Raw genomic sequence first — 27438 nt, 5'->3', positions numbered from 1 at the left:
AAAAAAACTTGATCAAGCTTCCAAACTTATAGACTCTGACTCTTAAGGCTCTCTGATCAAGAGCACACACACACATACATACATATGTGTGTATATCATTTATGGCTTGCGGATTGATTTCCTTTTACGCATTTGCAATAGCTACAGGGTATTCGAAAGAGAAAAAAAATATAAGAGACGCGCTCGCATTTTTCTAACGATTAAACAAATTCGAGGAAAAAAAGCGCATCCCATGCAACGCGCAGCCGCAACCTCAGCCGCAGTCGCAGTCGCTGCCGCGTCCGTCACCTGCAGTTTCCAGGAATTGGGAATTGGGCAGCGCGTCCAAGGCTAAGCACGCAAAGGCAGGGGAAACCGTAGACGCGGGCCACAGCGAAGACGCATACAAAAGTCGCAAAAAGTTAAAAAAAAAAAAAAGAAAACTAAATAAAAAGAAGTTAAAAGTTTTGGTTGCATCTCGACGGCGGCATTTTTGAGCGAGCGCCTAATTCCAGGAATTAAATCGTATATCTTTTGGCCTCTCCACACACACACACTCCCATACTCACACACATACTAAATGCTCGATTAATTTCTAATAAATTGGGCTGATGCCCGTTCTCTTTGGGCTAACAACGGAAATGCTGCAGTCGCAGTCGCAGTCGCAGCCGCAGTCGCTATCAATATAGAATTACCCATACGAATGCATTGCGTTCGATTTTGCCATAACTTGAGGAAATTTGAGGCTCCTACACAACTTTTTTCTCAGAACTTAACGAAGCTCACAGAGGCGAGATAGAGAAAGAGAGAGAGAGAGAGAGAGAGCGAGCAAGCTTTTGTTGCTTACGAGCTTTATATCTTATACAAGAGCTGTTGTTGTTGTTGTTGCATTTTACATTCGGAACTGAAGCTGAGAAAGTGCAAAGCAAAGCAAAGCAGGCACTGAATTTGTCTTCTTGTGTGTTATGTCAACAACGCATTCATCTTAACTAATCACAATCCAAACAATTTTTCTCGTCATTCTCGTTGCAGCATTTGTCGTGTTCGGAGTGCGCGTCCTGAAAATCAACTGCTCTCTCACAAAATAAATAAATATAAATAAATAAAAAGAAAGGTAAATAAATAAATAATAAAAGGCAACGTTGCAAGTAAATAATATTAATCGAAACCAGAAATAATTGAATAATTCAATATAAATAAATAATTTTATGCGTTGGCATCCAAAGTCGTTCACGCTTTACAAACGCAACAAACAATTGCAAAATTCCCTTTGGCTAAGAATTAATAGCGGCCAAATTGCTTTTATGCAAAGCCGGCTAATTAATTCGACGAAATTCCATTTTGGCAACATTGAAAACAACTTACAAATTAATAACAAACAATCGAAGACACATAATAATAACAAACCGAACGGTCCGCATATTGTGGACAGCTTCCATTGGCCTTGGCCCGATCCCTTAAGCCACATACGAGCGAGTCAACCAAAGGAACACAACAAGTACAACTAACAAAATGGATCCACAACAGCAGTTTTGCCTCAAATGGAACAGTTACTCGTCCAATTTGGCAATTACCTTCTCCAACCTATTCAAATCGGATCTGTTGGCCGATGTCACATTATCCTGCGATGGTGAGTACAAATCTCTCTTATTTATATATATAAATATATTTTTAAAAACAATTGTGGGTGCATTTAGTTAGCTTATTATTTTGAATTTGTTAAAATATTTTTATTTTGACACCAAATGCAATGTGAACTGCAGCAAAGCGACAAGCTTAGAATGTGATCTCTGTTCAATTACGGTTGAGGACTTATTTAATTATGGATCTCAGCTGAAGTGATAAATAAATATAAATTAACTATATTTGCTTAGGAATAAAATTAATTGAAACTTTCCCATTAACTTGAGACATTGAATTAAAAGTTCATAAAATATTAAACTTCAAATTTTGTATAATTTTTATATACATATATCTTATTAGAAACAAATAAATTTAAGAAATAAAATATTGCATACTTTCAAGCATAAATATAGGTAAAAAGTCCTTTTAAAATGTCTTGTTCAGATTATTGAAAAGCCTTTCATGCTTCATTAATAAGAATCCTAAAGCTATGCTAAATACTTTGATGAGAAATTCAGGAGAATTCGAAAAGCAGAACATGGTAAGAATAAAGGGCTAGTGCGCAAACCTCAAAATTTTAAATGATATGCAAGAGGCCCACGTTAAATTATTCAAAATGCCAAAAGTATGATATAAATTATATTTGAGCAATTTAAAACCAGACAAATGCGAAGTTTTTCTGATCAAATAATGATAGGCAAAAGATACCTCGTAGATTTCATCCAAGTTTAATTATTGAAAATTCTAAAAAATATTTTTGCTGAAAATTTTAGTGAGCAAAGTTTATAAGAAATCATAATCAGCAAAAAGGTGTACAGAAATTTTAACGAAATTAAAAATCACAGCATTTTTTAGGTCAAACTTAGTTTACACACATGAGCCCAAAGTTGAATTATTAAAAGTCCTAGAAATATGCTAGAAATCTTTATAAAAAAAACTTGCGAAATCAAAAACCAGAACACGACAGGAAATCGCATATTGTTTAATATAGGCAACTCCTAATTTTTAGATGATAAACTAGAGATACTCTGTAAATTTGTGAGTGTTAGCCAAAAGATGCCCTATAGATGACACACACTCAACTTGGGCTTACAATCAACAACTCGACTTGGTGTGTTGATAAGAAAAAGAGACGGAAGGACAGACAAAATAGATAAACAGACAATGAGACGGACGCACATAAATTGGGATTTTCTTGCCTTTTTGTTTTTAGCTTCATTTTCGTTCCGTTTGGCTAATAAGCCGCCAACAGTGGCATATAAAAGCCAAAAGGCGACCTGCGAATTTTGCAAACGCCCAAAAGCGACAGACATTGATTTTTCCGGGTACCCAAAGACGCGGCTCCTTTTTATGGGCCGTCTCGCTGTCTGCTGAGCTGTGCGTGTGTGTGTCTGTCTGTGTGTGTGTGTGTATGTTACTATTTCATTTACAGCATTTTACTACAGTTTTATGGCGGCTTATTAAGTGAATATAAATGTGGGCGAGCGCATGGGCATTTAGCGCAGTTATATAGGTACAAATACATATATAAATATATATATATATATATATTATATGTGTATATATTTGGCTTTTATGTAGGCCTGTGTGTCTTTAGTCTTTGGGCCAAAGAAATGCCGCCGCTTATTGTGTGAGGTCAGTGATTTTGTTGGGCGGCTTTTGATGCTGTGCCAGCTCATTTGGGACCCTTCGCGGGCTTCTGATTTGGCCTTTTGTGTGTGTGTGTGTCAGTGTGTGTGTGTCAGTGTGTGTGTGTCAGTGTGTGTGTGTGTGTGTCAGTGTGTGTGTGTGTGTGTGTGCGCTTGCCAGCATCTCGAAATAAATATTTTAATGTGTGCCTTTTGTCGCTCCAAAAAATCTTTGTTTAAAGTGCCGGCGCTTTAAATTGAAAATAAATAAATAAAAATTGCGCATACGCCGCGTCCGCCCGCGTCGAATAAACATGTTCGCCGCGTATTTACAGCAGCCGCCAGTTGTACGCTTCACATGTCTGTTTGTTGACGTACTCGTGCATATTTTGTTATTTTTTTTTTTAGTCAGTTGTGGATTCTATATGCTATGTATAATACCTTCTAGGAGTGCGGCTCAGTCTGTTGCCATACGCCCGGCCCGGCGGACTGCCAGCCCGTGTCAGGGGTATCCACACAAATCCTGGCTAGCCAAAAACCAGAAAAAAAGAAAACAATGCAAATAACAGAAATGCCCAAAAAAAAAACCCTCGCCTAGCTGCAGCCGTTGTCATCCATATCAATCGAAGTGCTACTACTTTTGATTAAAATTTTGAAATGCTTCCCCAAAAAAAAAAAAAAAACCCCAATTTTGTTTTTTTTTTTTTACATTGGGTTCTTGCTTTGTTTTGGCTGCTTTTAATTGTGGTTTTTAATATTTTGCGCTTTAAAATATCACATACTCGTATTCATATTCATATTCATGTTTGATTTCCCATTTCAAACTTTTGGTCAGGTTTCCTGCTTTTTTTTTTTTTGGAACTTTTTGAAATGCAGCATTAAATATTTGCCAGCCCTTCGAACAAAAGCAAATAGCGTATGTTTTCGATTGTTTTTTAATATTCATGTGTATTTTGCTTTGGTTTTTGAGCTGTTTTACAGTTCTCCTTTTTTTATATCTTGTTTTTTGGATTTGTAGCTGGGGCTACATTTGTCTCGTTCCGGGCATTTTCAGCACTTGAGAAATGAGCATTTTTGCGAAATGAACATTTGCTTGGCCTAGGGCCATTTCATCAGTTTTTTTTTTGAGGGTTGATTTTTACCGTTAGGCAACACACAGCCCCATTAACAAGTACTAGGTATTAAGTGTACTAATGGATTCGGGCATGTCACGGGCTTAGCTCTCAGGAATCTCCATTAATCGTGGGCATCTTTTTGCAGAGAAGTTTTATCAAAAATTTGCCAAAAATTTATCATGTACAGAATGCTTCATTGTATGCTTATCCACTTAAGTGAAGTTTTTAGACGATTTAAAGAAAACTTCTCTTCTCCCTTAAAGCAATCTAAGCTAGGTTTGAAGGCTTCTAAAGCTGTGACAGTTAAATTCAGCTGCGGCTATAAAAAACTACCTCTTTCCAAGTTATCTAGACTAGGCTTGAAAGCTTCTCAAGCTTTGCAAGCACATGAATGTGAAGCTTTTATGCGATTACATTTAGCTGCAGCTAAGGGTTTTTCTAACGGCTTTGAACAAAGCTAGGTCTGAAAGCTTCTCAAGCTGTGCAAGCTCATTAAAGCGCAGCTCTTAGACAATTTAATCAAGTTGGAACTTAAAGCTCATACATCTTAATGGCTTTTTTAATTGTGTAACTTATCAACTGGTAATGTGAATAAATACCAGCTAATCATATCTAACAACATTGGAGCTGCTATCTCATCATAGAAACCTTGACTATTTACAGCCATATTAAAAACAAAAACTTTGGCGCCGTTTCAATTCACTTCACTCACTTATGATCAAAATTCGAGCAACGCATTAAGACACATAAATGAATCAGCGAAACGATAAGATTGTGTGTTTTCCGAAACAAATAGAAAACGCCGAAGGTCGTAATAATTAATTTTAAAGTGCATTAAATGCGTTTCAGCTGAATAAAAAACCCCAAATCAAAACATATTTTTGTTAACAGTTATATATATATATACATGTCTAATAGATGTATAATTTATATATATATGCAGAATATGCGAGGCAGAACGTAAACAAGACCTGGCAATTAGTATGGCTTTGTTGTTATTTTGCTTCATTCTAATACACACATATATATATATTTTTTGTTTATCAACGAATATTCGTATAAATGTATAAAAAAATGTGCGTGTGCTTTGGTTCCTACAAGTTTTTTTGCGTTTTTCTTTGCGGCGCTTGTGACCCAATTTCTGTTGTATCAAGTGTTAGAAAATCAGCAAAAAAAATACGAAAAAACGAAACCGAAATAAAATTATAATCAACAACAACAACAAGTTGTTTATTATTTGCGCATGCATTTTGATTACACAAGCGAAATGTATTTGTATACCCTGTACTCAGTTGTGAAATAGTCGAAATTAAGGAACAAACTCTTATGATTGCATTCTTATTTACAAATTCATTTTATAGCAAAAAGTTATTTAATTTACAGATTTCTTTCTTAAGGAAATCGAAAATATTTTTCAAAAATTATAAAAAATAATATAATATATAATAAATATAAAAATGATAAATGCATAGGACAGATAAAATACATGAAATATAATGAACATATATTGGTACATATTATTGTATATATCTCAAGCTTGGCAAATAGAAAGAAGATATAAGGTATACATAAGATGGATAAAAAACATATAATGAAAAAATATACATATATATATATATATAAATTGGCAAAAATAATCTGTTTGAAAGCGGGCAAAGTCCAGACCTTGCTAAAAGTTTATCTGATTTGTATTGGATGTTTATTAGGAAGCTGGCGCTAGATATGCCAAGGATACGAATATAGTATCTATCTTAATATTAGGTATATAAATACATTGATATTCGTTATATAACGAATACCAATCGCGCAATTCCAAATAGATCATGCCTAAGATTAGACATATTTTGAAACTTGCGCATTGCCCAAGCAGATTTGGCCTCTCCTTCCCTTCCTCTCGCTCTCCATACCCCTCTTTTACTTTGATTTCATATATATACATATATTTGCTTTGCTGATAGGCCACGCTTATCATGCGCGAGTCGAGCAGAAATTGACACACATTTTCGCCGAAATAATTCGTCCAGCTGCACTTCGATTAGATTAAAGACACGCCGACTTACACACACGTCTAAATCTACATATATTTATATTTTTGCAGCCAAAGACTGTCCAAACTTTTGGCTTATATATGTGCGCTCTTGGGGCGTAAATATGTCAGCTCTGTAGATTTTCTTGCGAGTCGCAGCCGCGCCTCGCTGCTCGTTTCAATTTGGCTTAAGTACAGCGCGTGGCACAAGCCCAACAAGTGCCCCATAAAGTCAGCCCCCCGCACCCGGCACCCACCCTCTCGAATTACCCTAAGACCCAGACGCTTGCCAAAAAAAAAAAAGAGAAAAGCGTGAAAAATTGTAACAGTGCCAACCCAAGACAACCGAAAAGCACAGAGTGAATACCCCTACCCCAACAAAGGGCAAGCAGCGACTGAGTCAAGAAAACACATAAAAATATACTTAAATTGTCAGGAGGGTGTAGTCGCCGGCGGAGGGTAAGGGGAGGGGTGGGCAAAAGGGATATTGCGTATACGCCACGGCAGAAGCAGCAGCTGGGTCTGTGCGTCGCAGGTACACACACACACACACACACAAGACATTGAAGTTGATGAATAATAACTCAGTCCAGATGGGTGTGTGTGTGTGTGTGTGTCTGTGTGTGTGTAGTCAAGAGCAAGGAAATGATTTCCTTGCTCGACTTTTATTATGCTTTTGTGTGTATAATAACTGTGTGTGTGTGTGTGTGTGCGTGTGTGTGTGTGCGTGTGTGTGTGTGTGTGACATGATTTTTATGAGTTCAAGGTCTCTAAGCGTTTTACGCTTGCGGCGCCACCTGTTGCCCGCATTTTATAGCCACAACATACAGCCGGAAAGTATGCCACAGTTTCGTCTATTCGCAATACGCCCAAATCTGAGCTATGCCATTTTTTCCCGTGTTTATTTGCATTAAATTAGGAAAGGAATTGTTTGCAATATGCTTTAAAACCTCACGGCTTAAAATCAAATATTTGAATTAGAAATAAAAAAAAATTGTATTGTTAATATTAATTAATATCATATGACTAAAATAACCCCTCCCTCTTCCATTTGTTTCATGCACTTGCAGGCGCCGTATTTAGAGCACACAAACTAATATTGGCTGCCTGTTCGAAAAAGTTCGCCGATCTGTTCGAGAACACGCCCACAAATGGCCAGTGTGTCATCATATTGGAGGCGACCACGCCGGATAACATGGCCGCACTGCTGGAGTTCATGTACAAGGGCGAGGTGCACGTCTCCCAGGAGGCGCTCAACAGTTTTCTCAAGTCCGCCGAGAGTCTACAGGTGAGTCGAATACAAAAATGATGACAGTTATATGGGCAGCTTTATAACCTCGTCGCACACAGGTCAAAGGTCTGTCCACAGAGACCGGCCGCCTGGCCGCCCAGCAGGCACAGCAGCAACACATGGGCGGCGACAGCTCGCCGCTCGACTCACCCACCGGTCGGCGCAGCATGCGCAACAGCTTAAGCGGCAGCAGCGGTGCCGGCATTGTCGGCGGCGGCGGCGGCGGTTTGGTTGGCGGCGGCAACAGCGGCCCCATAGCCGGCGGCATGGGCAACGGCAATGGGCTGAGCCTGGCTGGCGCCTTGAGCGGCATGGCAGCTGCCGGCGGCATGGCCGCCGCGGCCAGCGTTGCGGCTAGCGGCTTGAGCGCTTTGGCGGCCAGTGCTGGTGCATTGGATCGCTGCGGCAGCGCCGGCGGCAACATTATCAGCGGCTCGGCAGCGGGCAGCGTTGGACCATTGAGCTCTGGCGCCGGCGGCAACGGCGGCGGCAGCAGCAGCGGTGGCGGTAGCGGCGGTGGCAACGGCATGGGCGGCAACAATGGACCCATCAGTCTGGGCAGCGGTGCTGGCGCCGCTATGCATTTGGGCGGCTCGACGGGCAGCCTGAAACAGGAATGCGACTCACTAATGCATGCGAGCAACTCCTCAGCGCTGGGCGCCATGTCCGGCTACGTGCCGCCCATGTACCACCGTCCGATATCCTTCAATGAGCCGCTGCGCAAGCGCGCCCTCCGCAGTCCCTATCCCGAACAGGAGCTGCGCGGCAGCGTACTGCGCGATGGCTCCAAGAACTCCTCGGAGTGCCCCAGCCCCATCAACAAGCCACCGTACCATCGGCCCTCGTCCAGCGCCTCCTCAACGGCGCCCACCGAGGCGGACACAATGCACTCGGAACGTGCCTCACCGCAGTCCAGGTAAGTGCAAACGCAAATTTCCCACAAAATCCATAAATTTTATTGTTGCCTTTCTTAATGGTTTCTATGACGAACATTTAAGTGAAATATTCAAAAACATTACTAGAAATTTATTGAATCTTGAATAGAATTTGTTGTTGCATACATCTAGGCGTTAGCAGTATTTTTTATTATATTTCTGGTTCTAATTGACTTGAATCCTTGACTTGATTTGCAGCCGTTATGAGAACCACAGTCCCAGCACCACGGCCGGCAATGGGAATGCGCCCAGCAGCCTGGATCGGATTGTCAAATCGGAGCGCAACAATGGCAGCGCCAATGAGGCTAATGACGACGAACGCGAACTGATGGACGAGTCAACAGATGTATGAGAATAACACACGCCTAATCGAAAATTGCCACGACATTTAACGACTCCCAAATCATATTTGCAGAATGGCGCCGAGGATTTGCGTGTGAAACTGGAGAATTCGAACTTTTCACCGCCGCCGGCCAACTCGAACACCTCGTCGACCACACCGAACACGCTGCTGGAGAACCTCAAGAACGCGGACGGCTCGCTCTCCGGCAACTTGGCCGCCTCGATAGCGCCCGCCGACATGCTGAACGTGTGGAACGCCACCAAGATGAACAACAAGAACAGCGTGAACACCGCCGACGGCAAGAAGCTGAAGTGCTTGTACTGCGATCGCCTCTACGGCTACGAGACGAATCTGCGCGCCCACATCCGGCAGCGGCATCAGGGCATCCGTGTGCCCTGCCCCTTCTGCGAGCGGACATTCACGCGCAACAACACAGTGCGCCGGCACATTGCCCGCGAGCACAAGCAGGAGATTGGCCTGGCCGCCGGCGCTACAATTGCGCCGGCCCATGTCGCCGCAGCGGCGGCAGCAGCGGCGGCCGCCAATCATTCACCATAGGAAGCGGCCGCAACGGCAGCGGCAGCAGTAGTCATGAGCGCCCACAAGGAGGCGGCAAAGCAGCGTAAACGTAAATCACTCAAAATGGCATTGGAGAAGTGCATGCAGCGGCGGGACGCGATGGCGTCCAGCGTCGAGGCGGCGACGGTGGCAGGCAGCGGGGGCGAGACTGCCACCAGTGGGGGCGCATTAACGGAGGAGGGCGACGAGGAGGCGGCGGCAGCGGCGGCCGCTGCCAGCGGGCTGCTCAGCTTTGTGCAGCAGCAGCAGCAGGTGCACCAGGAGCTGGCGCTGCAAATCAAGGCGGCCATGGCCGCCGAGCAGGAGCAGCACCAGCAGCAGCGCCAGCAGGCCGAGGCAGCGGAGGCCATGGACACCACGGCCAATACAATGGCAACAACCACAACGGGCAACACAACAACAACGACCACAACGGATGGCAGCGATGCGGAGGCCAGCGATGTTAGCGGCAGCGAGGCGGCAGTGCGAGCAACTGCGTCCTCTGCTGCCATGGACATTGATGAGCCGCTGCGTTCGCCGGAGCCGGAGTCCGAGCTGGTTGTGGTTGAGCCCAAGATAGAGCCGCTCTCGGACAGCGAAGAGGAGCGGGAGCACGAGCAGGAGCAGGAGCGGGAGCGAGAGCGGGAGGAGCGGCTATATATCGCAACATCCCCGCCGCCAGCCGCTGAGCTGCACCGCACGCCCACGCCCACCAGCCAAATGATGTTGCCACACGAAGCGCCCACATTGACCTCGACGCCCAAGCTCAATGTGGATGTGAATGAGCAGTAAGCAAAACCCGCCACAAGTCCCCCCACCCCCCCCCCCCCCCCCCCCCCAAAAAAAAGAAGCCCCTTTGAAGAATTTAATGCCACAAGCAAATATTGATTGAGTGATTGATAAAGAGTGATTGATTGATGTATAGAGAAGAAACGTTTACGCGCAGATCATGAACATCAGATGATCAGAACATGAAGAAGAAGAAGATAATGACTACTGTTGCAACTGTTGTTGCCCTCGGAGACCACCTACAAAAACAAAACAAAACAAAACAAAAAACAAAAATCAAGTCCCAGCCTTTGCAGACTGGGCGAAATGTCTACTATAAACTAATCTAACTAACTTTAAACATAACCCACACCACACTAACACACACGCATGCACACACACATACACACACACAGGTACACAACTGCAGTATTTGATGTTTAAATAATGAATTTTATGGACAAATTTAATTTCTGACAACAACAACAAAAACAACACAACAACAAATTAGCAAAAACAAAGCATAAATATTTTAATTTATTAAAGAGTATACAACAAATTGCAGTCCGGCTGAAAAATCGTTTTCAGGGTGCTAATTAATTAATAAATAAATAACTAACAAAAAACATGAGCAAGAAACTTGAAACTAAAAGCAAGAAAATAGTTATGCTTACGAAAAAAAGAGAAGTACATGAAAAGTTTGAACGTTTTTGATTGGTGCCGCCAAACGTAGCTGAAAAGTAAAAACAAAAAATAATAATAACCATAATAATAATAATAATTGTTTATGTATTTTGTATAATATAATTCACAATTATTGTTTGAAACATGTTCAATTTGTTTTTGAAAATAACACTAAAATAACCGCTGCAAGTTGCCTAAAATCAAAGTAAAGAAAAGACAGAATTTAAACTATAATTAACAACAAATCAAAACAACAAAATAGCTGCATACTACAACAAACCAACAACAAACTACAAACTACAAACTACAAACTACAAAGCAACAATAGCAACAAAAACCGTAACCACAAGTACCTGCAATATTTAAATAGTATAAAACAAATACAAAAAAAAAAAAAAAAACTAATACAAAAGCATTTAATTTTTGTATAACAAGAAAACTGAATTCTGTGCAGTCGGCTTTGGCAGTTTCTTGTCCAGTTTTTTGTAAATAATTTTATTAAATTTATAACACAGAAGGCAAGAAACAAACCTGGCTGGCTGTCACGCCTTCCCCAACCCCCCGCCCCCCACGCTGTGTGTTCTTTGCATTTATATTTAATTTTTCAATTTTTGTCAAACTCAAAATTCGCACACACGCAGTAACTTTTGATAACAAATTATATTTTTGTTTACTTACGTTTTTTTTTTTAACGTCAGCAAAATAAGTAAAACAATTGGTAAATTGGGTGCCTATAAAAAATATATAAAATTAAACAACTATTAGTAAAATTTTATAAACAAAGTGAAAAACAAAAAACAAAAATCTAACAAAATGCTTATATATTTAATCAAAGAACTAAAGTAAAAAAAAAATCTAGCAAAAAATAAATAAGAGAAACTTGTTAAAAGTTAAATGCAACAACAAAAACAACAACAACAACAAAAAACCACTCAAAAACGTTCGCAACAAACTTGACAAATCAAACAACAACAAAAACAGCAACAATTACAGCAAAAACAAAAATTCAAAATCGAAAACTTTTGGCACACCTTTGGAAAACATTTTTCAACAAAAAAAACCCAATTTTTCTTTATCACAACCAAAAATCAGAAAAAAAAAGATGAAAATGAAACAAAAAAGCGAAAAAGAAAATTTAACTTAAATTCTAAATTCTGTTTTTTCGGCTCCATATAATTTTTGTAACTAAAATGCTGTAAAAAAATCAATGAAAAATTCTTGTTGTAAGCAAATATGAAATGCCAAGGCCTGCGCCAACAAGTGGGCGTGGCACTGTATATAGTTAAAATACACACACAAACACACACACACACAGTTTAGAGTTTAAGGCTCAGTTGTAAAAGCATATTAAATGCCTAAAGTTAGGATCTACATATATATATATACATATGTATGTATGTGTATATATATATATTAAGCGCATATGTAGGAACACGTAGGCTCGCCAAAAGTTGCTTGCAAGTACATTTTTTCTTAGTTTTTCGTTTAGTTTTTCCTTTTTCCTTTATTTTTTTTTTAAGTTGACACAATAGTGCAAGATTTTTGTTTACATACAACTACAGGGTGATACACACACACGCACACACACACACACACTACAATAGCTGACTACAACAAAAAAAATAACACTCAAATAGTATTCAATTAATGGAATAGCCAAATGTTAAAGTATATGAAAGATCTAGTTACATACTATATATATATTCAATACAATACACACGCACGCACACACACATGCCGCTGGCCGCGCAAGTGCAGACTGTGAGAAGCGCATAGAACGGCCATGCGGTGCCGTTACATTTCTTTCTGTAGTTCTTACGTAATGTACCCAAAAACCCAGTTTGTTCTGTGATGTGCAGCGTCCGAACCGCGTTTGGCGCTGCAAAGTTTTTGTTTTCTTTTAATTTTTTTTATATAGTTCTTCGATCCTGCTTTTTCCTAACCGTAAATCGAACAGCAAACAATAGGAAAGAAAAGAGAATATATTGAAAAATAATTGCAATAATTTAATTTTTTAAAAATTACAAATACTACCAAGTCTCTTAGTGAAAGTTTATGTGAATTCACAAAATATATTTCGATTGCTTTACATATCCTAACCACCCCACCCCCCACGCTCAAAGCCTGACCACGCCCACACTGTGGGCCTGCCGCCTGCCGGCGCAACGTTCTCTGGAGTCTGAATTACATATTATTTTTAAGTACGTTGCCGTCGGTGGGCGTGGCGCCAGCACAGCTGCGGGGCGTGGCACATGGCAGAAGGCGCAATAAATTGCATTACACATATTATGTTGAAAATATAATATACTTATTAAATAGTTTATATCTCGTCGTCGGTATGTTTAGGTATTTGTTTTTAGCACTTAGTTTTATGTTTAGACTTGTGCACATGTATATGTGCATATATGTATGTAAATCAAACTCAGGAACTCATATACCTCAGAATCGAAACTACCTCTTTGTTTTTCCTTATGGTTTTTGGCAAACAGCTGCAAGCAATATACATACTATATATATATATATATATATATATATATATATATATGTATATGGAAAACATCAAAGTTTAATTTGAAGATGCTAATGAAATAAAACACACACAGCTTTAGTTCTTAGTTATGTATTTTCGTTTTAGTTTATTTTTAATATGACGTTAATTCTAAACAACTAATATTACGCAACAATGCAAAAGACACTTGCAGCACACACACACACGCACACACACACAGACACACACAAGAAACAATAGCAACTAATTACAAAACAACAATAAAATATCGAACTGCAATAGTTAACGAAACTACCTCAACGGGCCCCCAATAGACTGCGCATATAGTAAATATATCTTAAATTTAAAGAAAAACAAATCAAAAACAAAAACAAAAACAAAAACTTAAAAAATGTCCTTTAAGTTTTGTTTGTGAAATGGTGACACACAGGCTGCAAAGTAAATCGATCGATAGTTCGACACACACACACTCATACACACACACACACACACACACACACACACACACACACACACACACACACACACACACACACACACACACACACACACACACACACACTTAAGCACACACACCTACACAACTTTTGGCTTTTCATTTCGAAATATTTACAAAAACAAGAAGTAACAAATTCATTTGCAACACATTTTTTGGCTTAACAACAAAAACCTTAACTAAATTTGTTTGTTAAAAAAAGAAAGAAGAAGCACAACAACAACTTTGGCAAACAGGTTTTTTTTTGGCATTAGGTTTTTGTAAATATGCGCTAAATTTAACACAAAATTTCAACAAATAACAAACAAACAAAATGATGAACATTTAATGTAAAATTACAATCTTTGGCTATACTAACTAACTAGAACTATGACTAAAATTTTAATATGTATATGTGTCTAAGTAAAAACAATGTGTATACATACAATTTCGGCAAAGCAACTGAAAGAGGCAAAAAACAAAACAAAAACAAAACAAACAAAAAAAAAACAAAAAACAAACAAAACTCTACATTTAATAACTAAAAAATATGTAAACAACACACGAGAAAAAGAATACAAAGAAATTATTTTAAGGCTATTCAAATTATAAAAACTTAAAATTTCAACACACACACACACTCACAAACATATGCTAAATAACGGTATACTTTTGGTAGAACTACGCGTAACTGTCAAAAAAAAAAAATAAATTTTGTTGACAGCCCAAAAAATAAAATATAAATTCAATTTGAAAGCGCAAACCACAAAGGTTATAAAAACAAAATATGTAAAAAAGAAAATTACAACTTAAAAAAAAGAAACCTTTCTTAAAGAAATTTTTGCATAAACGCAAAAACTAAGCATATAAACAATTTTAGGCTTAAACTTTCGGCTACAAATTACAAGAAAAAAAAAGAAGAAAATCGTAAAAAAAAAAAACAAACATATTTTTATGTAAAACTTAACACGAAAAAAAAAAAACAAATACATAAGGCAGAACATTAAATATATATTGAAAAAGGAAAAAAACAAAAACAAAAATTTAACAACCAGATATTTGCATAAATATTTATTTAGAGCGAAACATAAAACATGCAAATTTTTTAGGCCCAACTTTCGACAAAAAGCGGCCTAAAATAATTTCTTTGTAAAAACGTAAGTGCAGCAAAAAATGCATAAATTAATTTAAAAAAAAAAAAAAACAACAACAACAACACATGTCGCCATTTTGCATTTAGAGCGTTAAAAGTGAAAAGAACAGCAACAAAAATTAACAACAATTGAAAGCAACAACTTTTAATGTACATAAAAATAATTTAATAAAAATTACAAAATAAAATCTACTTGTGTATGTACGATATATATATATATATATATATATATATATACAACTATGTAATTTTGTGTTTATACATTTTTGAATGCTGTAAAATTGTTTAATTTTCACTTAATTTTTGGCTAATTTTTCGTTGTATAAATTAATTTCTAAGCAAAGTTTTCAAACACGCAAAAAGAAACGTGAATTATGTGTAATTGTGCACAGGTACAAAAAGTTAAATTAAATACAACTATATATATATATATATATATATAAACTAAATATATATATAAATAATCTAACAATTGACAAAAAATAAAAAATAAAAGAAAAGAAGAAGAAGAGAACTATTGAACTAAAGTTCGTTGTGTGAGAAAACGTTGTATGTAATTTTTGTTATATATTTTTGTTAATACTTGTTTTCTATTAATATTTAGTTGAATATCGTCAAACACAGAGAAAAAATGCTAACGACAAGCCAATTGTACTTACACAATTATTTCACATTCATTATTTAACGCGTACACTCAAAAAAAAAATACTATATATACTTTACTTTAAATCAATAACAAATAACAAAATGTTCATATAAATTTAAATTTAATTTGATGCGAACTTCCGTGTGTTTTTGTTTTTGCTTTCACAACAAAATCTATCTAAGTTATTTGAAATAACTATAAAATAAAGTATCAAGAAGAAGATGAAACCGAAACGAAGTTAATTTTAAGTGTAAAATGTATGTAAAATATGCTATTTTATATTATATTATTTTGTAACATTATGTTTTATGTTGTACAATTTGAATTTTGTTTAAATCAGCACGCAAATTGGCTTGTTTTACAATTTCTTTTAATTTGTAATGTTTATGTTTAAAAATGGACAAAAAAAAAAAAAGAAAACTAAATTTATAATATATATACACACACAAACTATATATATATTTACGTAAATTCTAAATTAATGCAACTAAATAAATGTTAAAAACCAAAAAAAAAAAAAAAAAAAAACAAACAAAAAAAAATTCGAATAATTGGCAATTTTTATTGGTATCTAAAACAAATTTCCTTAACAAAATTGTTAAACAAAATTTATATATTTTTCATTTCTTCATTTTCCTTTAGCACGCGTACAAGAAATTAATTTGTTTACATATATGTGTGTGTGTACAAAATACATGCATATATATGTAAAGGCAAATACGTATACTACAACAAGAGAAAAGAAAAGAAAAGAAAAACAAAAAGTAAAAAATAACAATTATGGAAAATATGTTTAGGCCTAAGCGACTTTACAGTTCAGTTCAGCGTTTAAAACATATGGCTAAATATTAGGTTAAAACCTTAGAAAGTCCATGTTTGTACTCAGCTACACACACACACACACACAAAAACACAAACACACACACACACAGAGACACTCCCCTCAACCCCTGCTCTCTATGAATGTGTAAATCAAGTTGTTGTAAATTTGTCTAAATGAAAATCGAAGCGAGTACAAATTAAATTTAATATATGTGTGTACTTAAACTTCATTTTGTTTTAAAATTATTTTTCTTACGTATTTTCTTCTTTATTTGTATTTAAATGTAGGTCACACTTAAAGGAACAAAACAAAAAGTGAATACAAATTTGAAAAAGTGAACAATTTAAGAGAAACAAAAAAAAAAAAAAGGAAAAGACATACAAAAACTTTTGGAACAATGACAAGTACAAAATTTCAGGTAACACAAAATTTAGCAGTTAAATTTTAAATTAACGAATATATATTATGAAAATGCGTACAAATTTTTCGGCAAAAAAAAAACAAAAATTACAAAAAAAAAAAAACTATAAATTTAAAATACAAAATATATAAGAGTTAAGCAAATTATAAAAGTTTGGACAAATGGTGTGACATTAGGACGATTCAGTTGACAACACGAAACGGAAACTTGTCTCTTTTTTTATTTTAATTTATTTTTTAAATTACAATTATCAGCTTTTGATTTTTCACAACAAAACTTGAGTTACACATGCAAAAAAAAAGAAAATTTCAACAATGCGCTGAACTGCAAAGTGTGCAAAATTGAGACATAGAAAAACGAAATAAAACTTTTTGATTTTCATTTTGGCAAGAAGTCTTTAAGAAATGCAGAGCGTAGAAAGTCCACTTGAAAATATTATTGAACTATGTAAATGTACTCTAAATACTTAAAAGGCGTGTACATATACATATATATATATATATAAATATATATATATATTACAAGCGTAATATAAAAATAAAATCCGTATGGAGAAAACTCAGGGCATTATCAAGACTCACGACGATGTATACATGCATTTAATACCAATAAAAAAAGGGAAACTTTAAAACTAAAAAAAAAAAAAACATAAAAAAAGAACATTTTTTCGATGTGTATTACAAGTAAAAACTAAAAAAAAATAAAATAAAAAATATTTTAAAAACGAAGCGAAATTGTAATCATGCAAAAACGATTATGAACAACTCAGGTATTAAAATTAAATGAAATATTAAAAAAAAAAAGATCCAAGCAAAAGCAAACAAGGACAGTCTAGTCAACGTTCTTTTCAAAAAGTTGTGCAATATTCTTAATGTTTTTTCTAAATACGTAATAGTATTAATCAACTAAAAAACTAAAAAAAAAAAAAACCAAAAGCAAGGCGAAGCGATAGATAATATGTGAGTGTTCATAAGGCCAAGACCCGAGTTAGGCATGCGATTAGGGATAGATAGGGATAGAGCGGGATGGTGAGTTTTTGATGCGGATGGCAACTTAGCAAATACATATAACATATGTAATTGCATAATATTATTTATTTCATTGACAAATGTTTTATTTGTTCTGTTAATAACAAAGCCACAAACACAATGCTACAACTACAACCACAACAACAACAACAACAACAAATACAACTACAACAACAACAACAAGCACACAGTCACAAGCTACACACACACACACACACACACACACACACACATACGCTCACACACACACACAAATAGTGAAATAAATAGCTAAATGAAAATGAGTTTATATAAAGAAGGAAAACATAAAACTGTGATTACATTTGATTGTCGATGCGTTGATAAGGAAATGTTGCATAATTAATGATTGATTGAAATACGAATGAAAAGAATGTAAAGTGAAATGTCAAGAAAAGTAACGAGAAATGGAATACTTATTTAAACAGCTTATGATTTCTTTCTACGAATGCTTGATGCATAACTAAATAAATATTTAACTAGCCGAAATATTAAACTTCAAAAGAACTAATGAAAACGAAAAAACAAAAAAAAAAAAACAAAAAAAAAAAAAACACAAATTATAATTACTTATAAAATGATTTGAGTATTAGAAAATAATGTGAACCATGCATATGCAAGTTATTTTCCAGACTTTTTTCATTTCACAATAAACTCTTAACCATTTACCATTTGCTAAAAATCTAAAATTCAATTTAGTTCACATTCCACTGAACACTTTCTGTATGTAGTGCACTTTAGTTAAAAATTAAAGTCTGAGATTTTACATTTATATGGTCAAAGTATACACCTAATTAAAATTATATAAAAAAAAAACTCTAAAAAAAAGTGAAAAAAAAAAATAAAGAATGACTAAGTTTATGATTATTGAACAACTTATGCGAGAAATAGAAAAGCACACACAAAACAAACACACACTCACACACACAACACACATTTATATTTGGCTATATACTATAAATGTATGAAAAGAAAATTGAAATGGAAATTAATTGTGTAAGAAAAGTAAGGAAAGCAAGGAAAGGAAACTAAACTGTATTTTCACTCCGTGCGTATGATTTATATATATCTGGAATATGTGCAAGCGAGAAATTTAAGTAAACAGCTTAAATATATTTTTAATGACAATTCGGATTAAAAATTTACGATTATGGATAAACTTTTTGTGTAAAATATAAAATCTAAGCTATACAAGAGAAAACCAAAAAAAAACAAAAAATATTACAGAAAAAAACGCATTGTAACAAAAACTCACACAGAATGGAAATGGGGAAGCAGATATTGAACATAAAAAGTATATGAACGGAAAATCTAAATTCAATAAACTTGTTGCTAAAATATATAAAAATAAAAAAAGTAATATTTGTTTAACTTGCATATTTAAATACACTTTGAATTTAAATGCTGCCCGCCGATAGGAACAACAGACCAGCCGCCCAATCGATAGGAACTAGCTCACGCACTTATCGATAGGAACTATCGGCATAGCGCTGGTCGCACACAACAGCTGATTGCTTGTGTGCGCAACCTGTGAATGGTCAGACGCCATTGTGTTACGTGCTGACGAATCGAGTAAGTGGAAATTTGTTGTTAAATTTAGTTGCTTGTAGTTAAATTTCAATGCAACTGACCAATGACAATTTGTAGCTCTTCCTAAACATCGATTCAAAACAACTTGAGGACGCATAACATATTAAAAACCACACAACAAGCACAAACACAAAACAAATAGAAAAAAACAGTCACAGTTAACAAAATGGTGAGTAATACGAAAGATATGAAAACAATGTGAACAAAACGAAAAACAAAAAAAAAAACAAGTTATTTGGCTGTCGCCCTATTGTGAAATATTGCTACACGATATAAATATATTCGAAAGCTGAAACATTGGGGCGGGTAGTTAGTTGGCCTGCGACCTAAAACGATGCCCATATATGGTAGTAGTCGTGGCGTGCCGGTTGGAAAGGGGCGAGGCGGGGAGGATGGGCCACTTATCAGCAAGTGTGGCAAAATGAGTCAAAGCGAATGAGGAAACATTTAATCCGGTGTTCAATCAGCATATTTTAAACACTTTCGTTGCTTACAGTCGGAAATGCAAATGGATTGTGCGTTGGATCTGATGAGGCGACTGCCGCCCCAACAGATTGAGAAGAATCTGATTGACTTGATTGATTTGGCGCCCGACTTGTGCGAGGATCTGTTATCGTCCGTGGATCAGCCGCTGAAGATAGCCAAAGATAAGGAACACGGCAAGGACTATCTGCTGTGCGATTATAATCGTGATGGCGACTCGTATCGCTCGCCCTGGTCCAACTCGTATTACCCAGCGCTGGAGGATGGCCAAATGCCGTCGGAACGTTTACGCAAACTGGAAATCGAGGCGAACTATGCATTCGACCAGTATCGCGAAATGTACTATGAGGGCGGTGTCTCCTCCGTTTATCTGTGGGATTTGGATCACGGTTTTGCCGCTGTGATACTCATCAAAAAGGCCGGCGATGGCAGCAAAATGATACGCGGCTGCTGGGACTCGATACATGTGGTGGAGGTGCAGGAGAAAACAACGGGGCGCACCGCACATTACAAGCTCACTTCAACGGCCATGCTGTGGCTGCAGACAAACAAACAGGGCTCGGGCACAATGAATCTAGGCGGTTCACTGACTCGCCAAACGGAACAGGATGCCAATGTGAGCGAATCCTCGCCGCATATCGCAAACATTGGCAAAATGGTCGAGGAGATGGAAAACAAAATACGCAATACACTAAACGCAATTTACTTTGGCAAGACCAAGGACATCGTGAACGGATTGCGCAGCACACAGTCCCTGGCCGATCAGCGGGATCAGGCCGCCATGAAACAGGATCTGGCAGCAGCAATATTGAGGCGCAATGTCAAGCCCGAATCGAACTGAGCTGTTGACGCCTCCGGCGCTAACCGCGTTTATAGGGACAGTAATCGAATTGGCCGCATAATTCAATTTCATTATGAGCATTACCAACTACCAAGTAACACAATGCGCATTTCTAGGCATTAAATTTGTTAACAAAAAAAAAAAAGAGATAAACATTAATAGAAAACTTGTTAAATGAAAGAAGATAAAACGTATGAATGTAAATTGACTGCCCCGATTTCTACTAACCCCCTCCTCCAACCGCCTTGTTGCAATTTACATAAATTTCAAGTCCACACTCGTATATGTCGCGCCAGCTCTGCCGCCGCCCTTTAGACAGTATCTTTAAGTAACTTTGAGTATTTTGTATCTGTATAATGCATATACAATGATTTGTATCTGAAAGTCGATGCGAAATTGTACGGATATCGCTTTGCGCGATTCATTTGAAAGCGATTCGATTAGTTTGCATTTGCATTTTTCTTTGGAAACGTTTGCTGCGTTCGAGAATAAATAATTGTGTTTATATATAAAATAAAATAAAATAAATAATGTATGTATGTGTATTCTAACAATAAGAAGCTCGAAGCATAAATTTTACATTATGTACTTTTACTGAAACGCTCTGTATTATGTGAAAAATACACATTACGTATCGATCAGAGAAATCTAATTCTAATTTATGGCCTAACAAAAGGGAAGGTGTCGCACGGCATGAAAACAAAACCTAATTGAATGCGACACCTAATCGATCGTTGGTTTCTATGGCAACATTATATCAGAAAGTAAATGTGTTTAGTCGTATTTGTTTACTTTTGTCTAGCGAGGGTTACGTACATTATATACCCCACAAGAGATTTTAGAATGCTTTCTATAGCTATTATATAATACAGTTGTACGAATTTCTGAATTGGCACGCGGATTTTTTTATATTTATTTATACAATTATTTATGTTCGACCAATGCTTAGTATACAAATCAGATTCTATCGATACCCACCCGTTCCAATTATGCAGAAACATATAATCTCAACTTCTGCCTGCAATAGAAATAACAAAAGAAGTTTTTGTAAGTTTTGGTTTGGTATGGCTATACTTTATTTATTTTTTAATGAAAAGTCGCAAACTGCGCTACAAGTTACAATGTGTTTCTTTCATTTTGAATAAGATTAGATGTGTGGCCTTATATCAAATCCATGAATACAAATACATTTTAATCGGTAAATCGAATTGAAATAATTTCCTGTTATGCGTTTCGTTCATATGTTTCTTTTATCATGATTATTACACACATATATATATCTTTATAAATATTCTTTCCTTGTTGTATTATCAACTATATACAAAAAACGCGACAACTTTGATGCACGTATTGATAGCAACACCTTGTGTGTGTGTGTGTGTGTGTGCATGAATGATAAAGTATATAGAGAATTATAATAGAACTTTTATGAGAAGAATCGTTTTCAGTTTTCAATACTAACAAGTAATTCGTCGCTCTAGATATCTACAACTTAAGCTAGTGATTACGAATAAGTTAGATTTATTTAGTTAGAAGTCCGAAAATTAGATTACGTTGTTTTAGATACAATATTTTACACGGGGATGCTCGTAAGACGTACTTTTTGACTGACTGAAAATGTGATTCGTGGTTGAAAAACAAGCAAGTGAGGGGAGAAGTGAGCTACATGATGGCCTGTAGAAGAGCAGTAGAAGTCCAGCAATTAATACTCTTCGGCTGTCATTAGTGCGTTCAACAGAAGTTATAAATAAATGTGCTACACATATATCCATATCCATATATGTAAAAGTCTCTTAGGTACACAGCAGACGTGGCAAGCAGCTTATTGCATTTTGGAAACTTCAAACTTGGTATTGATGACCTCCTCATCGGAATCGAGCACCGGTAACGCGGAATCGCCCATTGCTGATGGTATATTCTCCTCCACCCAGCGCAAGTCATCCTCCTCGGTGGTGGTGGCCGCCCGCGAATTCGCTGTTGTTCGATTTGTGCCATTTTGATGTAAGCCACGGTTCTTAACGCCATACGCATCTGCCACAAACTGATCCTCTTCATCTGTAATAGATACCAAGCAGCGTTAGTTTGAGCGTGTTGCTCTCTGGATGGCAGCCTACCATCATCATCCTCATCCTCCGGATTGTCTAGCAGTGGCGTAAACGCATAACGCTGATTGTTGTTGGTGGGTCTCCACAGTATCATGATAACCAGCAACAGCACAGAGAACAAAAAATGCCAGAAGCCCGTATCTATCCAGATATCATGCCAGCCCTGGATGAACAAAATGAATAGGTTTTATATATTCCTGCCAAGGCAGTCTGGAGTCTCATGAGCTTACGGGCGTGCAGTTTTCGGTTCTACGCAAACGCAAGGCAAACAACATGAAAATAACGGAAGTGATAACAGCGAATATCAGCGTATTGGTGAAATGTCTGTACAGCGATAGCTTAACCATATTTCTGAAAGTACAACATTGAATATAATAATGAAAGTGAGTGTATATTATGTATGTACTTACCTGCGCAGACGCAACGTGCGTGTGGTCTGCACGAGCGACGTAAATATCCACCAGCAAATGACTGTATCCAGTACAGCCAGTGGGATGGTAGCCAACAGCAGCTCGCTGCGATCGCTCTTCACCCTGGTAATGCGCAAGTAGCTCTCCACACAGGCCAATATAAAGTACAAGGTGCCCATGCCCACCACGCGATGTAGCATGGGTCCCAGTCGCGGTCTGGCAAAGGGTAGCAAATAAAATATGATTAGTCGGAGCCTATAGCTTAGTTCTTAGCCCAGTATATTACTTGACTATGCCAAAGCCCAGACTCATTATGATGACCAGCATGCGGGCCAGCGTGCGCTTAGCACAAGACACGAATTCCGCAACGAGCTCGGCGTGCTGCACTGGAAAGCCAGTATTAGCGACTGTCTGATATTCCGCATAGAAGAATGCTTTCTCGAGCATGCCCAGCAATATGACGCCGCCAATCCAGAATTGTATGCGCAACAGATCGCGCCATTGTGCGAAGGATACGAAAAGCCAAATGATGCCAAAAATGACATAGACAACGCACATTATCAAATAGAACTGCAAAAGATAATTTCCAGTTATATTGTATATTTTAACAGATGAGACTCGGAAATTGTTTTACCGGCAAGAATGGCCAATCGATGGCTGATATATAGCCATGCGGTCCCAGAAACTCAATGCGCACCGCTGCGCGAAAAGATTGGGCCGGCGTCGTGGCTAAAATGGTCAGCTCCACCTGGTAGATGCCATCGTCAGCAATACTTGCAATGGGTTTGCGAGTTGCCTATAAATGCAAAAAGTAATTATTTTTATACGTTAAGCAAGGGGTTAGGAAATGCGCGATGACAGACAAATGATGTCTGTCTATTTTCTCTGTTTAAACTTATCTAATTTGGCAATAACGAACTTCTATAGCAAATAGGAAGGCAATTTAGATTCTTTTTAAATGAAACTCTTGTGTCTGTTGCTATCCGAGCTAGTCTCTCAGTCTCAAATCAATTCGTCTTGCTGTTGCAGCTAGTCGTATCTTGGAATCGGCCGGATCGGACCACTATATAGCTTAAGCATAACAGGTCAAAAATTAAGTTGTATGAAACTGTTTTGTTTTGCATGATTTTACTGGTTTCTCTGAACTGCTTCTTACTCTATAGAGAAAATCGGTCAGTAAGAATTTTGTAAGCTTCTCTGTTTTATCAATATATTTCGATAAAACTCTTTAATTACAAGCTTCTATTCTCCTCACAAGTCCGCAAACATAAATCTAGTAGCGCAATGAATTCTTATTTAAATTAAAATTCACCCTTGGTGGTCTTCGGATAGTTCTGTATCTGTTCAATCAATTTTATTATTGTAAACAAGCAAGCAATACCCTAACAAGTGTCCCTTGAATTACTCATGCATTTATTCTTATATATCAACAGTCGAGTCTTTGTATGGCTTTTTTCTTCTCTTTAATTCGCCGGCTTCTATGCCAACTGTTATCTAAGTTTCTTAAGCTGTCTATATATCTAAGTACATAACACATTTGTCCTAACTGACGAATCTAACCGAAGGAGAGTACTATTTAGCTAATTGTTACATATTATTCCACTAGGAAGGCGTGTCTCTACTTTTCCAGGAAAGGTGCTGATAAGATTCTTTGCCCGTTCATGCTTGCAAATCTAACATATGTATGAACATATAAAAACAGTTAAGATACAACTATTCTTTCGGGTAGTTGGTTTCCCTAGAACATTATCAGCACAGTTTAACTTCCGTATGGAACACACACAATCAAAGTACGATATGTGAAATTCTTGATAACATTAAGTATTTGCGTTAGGAATTGTTATTGTTGCTGTGCGTGAAACTCAAACTGAGTCACGCACACGCTCACACAGACACTCGGACTTGCTGAAATGGCAATTACCGATAGCGGATGTTTGGTCTGCTTTAGAGGGTGCACATCCTCGGCCTGCAGCTCGGTGGCCGCGTCACTGGCGTCGGTGAGGGCAATGAGATGCGTGCAGTTTACATTGGTTGTTGTCGATTTGATGAGCTGCCTGAAGCTAGCATTTTGCTGGATATTTGGATTGTCGCTCAGCACTTGCAGCTAGAAAAATAGAAGATATTAATAATTGCATTGCGTTGATGATTTCACAATTTTCGCTTACAAAACGGCCCTCGTACATACATCGATGTTTGGTCAGCTTGAAGTTTATGGTTAGTGGAACTTCCCCCTCGGACAAGCACTCCACTTGATGGACGGTGCAGGGGGTGGGTGGAGGTAGGTGAGAAAATGTTTTCAGTTATTGCGAATTGGTCACGTTGCAATTTTGATGCTTACGTTTTATGTATATCTTGGTGTTGGCCAATAAGGGACGCTGTTCGACAATCGGTTGCAGATCCTCCTAAATATGATTTTGTTGTAGAATTAACCATATTTACATTGGATTGTTTGCTTTTCACCTGCTCTATGACAACGTCAATGATACCGGGATCGGATTTGCCAGCCGCCAGAGTGGCAAAAACAGCCAGCAGCGCCAACGTGACTGTAAAATGCTTCCACATTATATATACGTCACACAAATCCACTTAAATAAATATTTATTTATTTTCTTCTATGTTGCTGGCTACGCGTTAGAACAATACTAGAAGTTATCGGCAGACGGCCTATCGATTGTTGTTGTGTGTGCGCAGTCGAGGCGGAGCCGGTGTCTGAACATTTGATAAGCGATGCAAATAAAGTGGTAATAACCAAAAAACATATGAGTCAGACGAGTAAAAGTTTTTAATTGTACTTATTAACTAAATTTAAATTACTATTTACTTTAAGCAATTTTGCTATATTTATCGAACAGCTGTTCCAATTGCATCAACAGAATTGCCAAAAATATTGCCAGTACCAACATAGCATAACAGCACTCGTTCGCTGTGAATGGCAATGTTGTCGTTATCGGCCTATCGAATAGTCTCGAATTTTGCATTGAGTTTTTTGGTATTGCAGCTCGTTCCAAATGTTTTTATTGCCATAAAACATGGTAAATGTTATGAAAGGCGTGCTTGTGGAATGGTAAGTGTACAATTTGAAAGATTATTCAATATTTCTAAATAAGTTCTCGACAGTGATCCGGCTATGAAACAATTTTTGCTACATTTGGATGAGAAGCTGGCGTTGGGTCGCAAATTTATCATACAGGACTTGGACGAGAATCATCTGTTCATCTCCACGGACATTGTTGAGGTGCTACAGGCGCGCGTTGATGAGTTAATGGATCGCATCAACTTTCCATTGCACGAGAAGGACGCCTAAATATTATTTTAAACACAACAACTGCTACAACCAAAATCATGACGGGACGCGAATCGCATCGCATCAAGGATGCGGAGAAGAAACGTGTCCTGGATGAAGCGGCAAGACAGCGGCGCGCACGCAAAGCTCTGGAGGCGCTAGAGCAAGATAACTTTCAGGACGATCCGCACGCCGATCTGGTCATGTCCAAAAAGTTACCCAAGTTCCAGGACAGCATCAAAATTGGCAAAGAGAAGAAGGGCAAGCGCAAGGGCGCCGAATACTTCCGTGCCAAATATCGCAAGAACTTCCAACAACTGCTCGAGGAGGACAAACAGAAACCCAACTATGAGACTGCAGCCGCACCGCCGCCCAAAAAACCAGTGCGTCATTTCTGTGCCGTCTGCGGCAACTTCTCGCAATATTCCTGCACCGCGTGCGGTACGCGTTATTGCCGCGTTCGCTGCCTGCGTACACATCAGGACACTCGTTGTCTGAAGTGGACCGCCTGAATTTGGTTGTAGAGCCACTCATAACCCATCCAAAACTATTTTGTTTTGTAATCATGCAATAAAACGAAAACATAAACAAGTGCTATCCATGAAATATATCGATATTCGAAAGCTTATTTGAGTGTTAGCTGCTTTCAATCGATAGCGTAAAGTTCTGAGTAGAGTTGAACAATGAGTCGTGCTCTCGCGAA

General features: G+C 37.6%; 5 protein-coding genes across 5 annotated transcripts; 4 read left to right on the top strand and 1 right to left on the bottom strand.

Annotated features, from left to right (window-relative positions):
* The first annotated feature begins 1145 nt into the window (after positions 1–1145).
* LOC115759092 (zinc finger protein chinmo) lies at positions 1146–10308 on the top strand. The gene is given in 5 exon segments (XM_030699926.1): positions 1146–1609; positions 7442–7659; positions 7722–8578; positions 8796–8943; positions 9013–10308. Coding segments are annotated over 5 exon segments (2619 nt in total). The 5' UTR covers positions 1146–1491; the 3' UTR covers positions 10291–10308.
* A 9270-nt stretch (positions 10309–19578) lies between these two features.
* On the top strand, positions 19579–21595 carry LOC115758331 (F-actin-capping protein subunit beta). The gene is made up of 3 exons (XM_030698901.1): positions 19579–19595; positions 19671–19782; positions 20110–21595. Exons 2-3 carry the CDS (start codon positions 19780–19782, stop codon positions 20935–20937), a joined length of 831 nt encoding a protein of 276 aa, XP_030554761.1. The 5' UTR covers positions 19579–19595; positions 19671–19779; the 3' UTR covers positions 20938–21595.
* Positions 21596–22435: 840 nt separating this feature from the next.
* Positions 22436–26153, bottom strand: LOC115758330 (transmembrane protein 87A). Its single transcript, XM_030698899.1, has 10 exons — positions 25913–26153; positions 25791–25854; positions 25618–25700; positions 25374–25556; positions 24087–24248; positions 23739–24022; positions 23453–23668; positions 23273–23393; positions 23052–23205; positions 22436–22992 (listed from the first exon to the last, which is right to left on the bottom strand). The coding sequence occupies exons 1-10, from the start codon at positions 26012–26014 to the stop codon at positions 22760–22762; spliced, it is 1602 nt and encodes a 533-aa protein (XP_030554759.1). The 5' UTR covers positions 26015–26153; the 3' UTR covers positions 22436–22759.
* A 235-nt stretch (positions 26154–26388) lies between these two features.
* Positions 26389–26772, top strand: LOC115758333 (general transcription factor IIH subunit 5). Its single transcript, XM_030698903.1, has 2 exons — positions 26389–26516; positions 26570–26772. The coding sequence occupies exons 1-2, from the start codon at positions 26482–26484 to the stop codon at positions 26754–26756; spliced, it is 222 nt and encodes a 73-aa protein (XP_030554763.1). The 5' UTR covers positions 26389–26481; the 3' UTR covers positions 26757–26772.
* Positions 26773–26784: 12 nt separating this feature from the next.
* Positions 26785–27341, top strand: LOC115758332 (zinc finger HIT domain-containing protein 1). The gene has a single exon (XM_030698902.1). It carries the CDS (start codon positions 26795–26797, stop codon positions 27245–27247), a length of 453 nt encoding a protein of 150 aa, XP_030554762.1. The 5' UTR covers positions 26785–26794; the 3' UTR covers positions 27248–27341.
* Positions 27342–27438: the final 97 nt, after the last annotated feature.

This window comes from Drosophila novamexicana, unplaced genomic scaffold, assembly GCF_003285875.2.
Source record: "Drosophila novamexicana strain 15010-1031.04,08,12 unplaced genomic scaffold, DnovRS2.1 tig00000193-arrow-pilon, whole genome shotgun sequence".
Classification (NCBI taxonomy): domain Eukaryota; kingdom Metazoa; phylum Arthropoda; class Insecta; order Diptera; family Drosophilidae; genus Drosophila; species Drosophila novamexicana.
The sequence above is the reverse complement of the archived record's forward strand: the minus strand, read 5'-3'. Positions and strand labels throughout refer to the sequence as shown.

What these genes read in the sequence shown, in the direction of transcription:
- LOC115758330 (XM_030698899.1), bottom strand. Translation starts at nt 26,014, where the DNA reads ATGTGGAAGCATTTTACAGTCACGTTGGCGCTGCTGGCTGTTTTTGCC. An exon ending in GTATGTACGAGGGCCGTTTT is followed by an intron (nt 25,557 to 25,617) that starts GTAAGCGAAAAT and finishes CTATTTTTCTAG; the next exon opens with CTGCAAGTGCTGAGCGACAA. An exon ending in TCGATTGGCCATTCTTGCCG is followed by an intron (nt 24,023 to 24,086) that starts GTAAAACAATTT and finishes TATCTTTTGCAG; the next exon opens with TTCTATTTGATAATGTGCGT.
- LOC115758333 (XM_030698903.1), top strand. Translation starts at nt 26,482, where the DNA reads ATGGTAAATGTTATGAAAGGCGTGCTTGTGGAATG. An exon ending in AAAGGCGTGCTTGTGGAATG is followed by an intron (nt 26,517 to 26,569) that starts GTAAGTGTACAA and finishes AGTTCTCGACAG; the next exon opens with TGATCCGGCTATGAAACAAT.
- LOC115758332 (XM_030698902.1), top strand. Translation starts at nt 26,795, where the DNA reads ATGACGGGACGCGAATCGCATCGCATCAAGGATGCGGAGAAGAAACGT.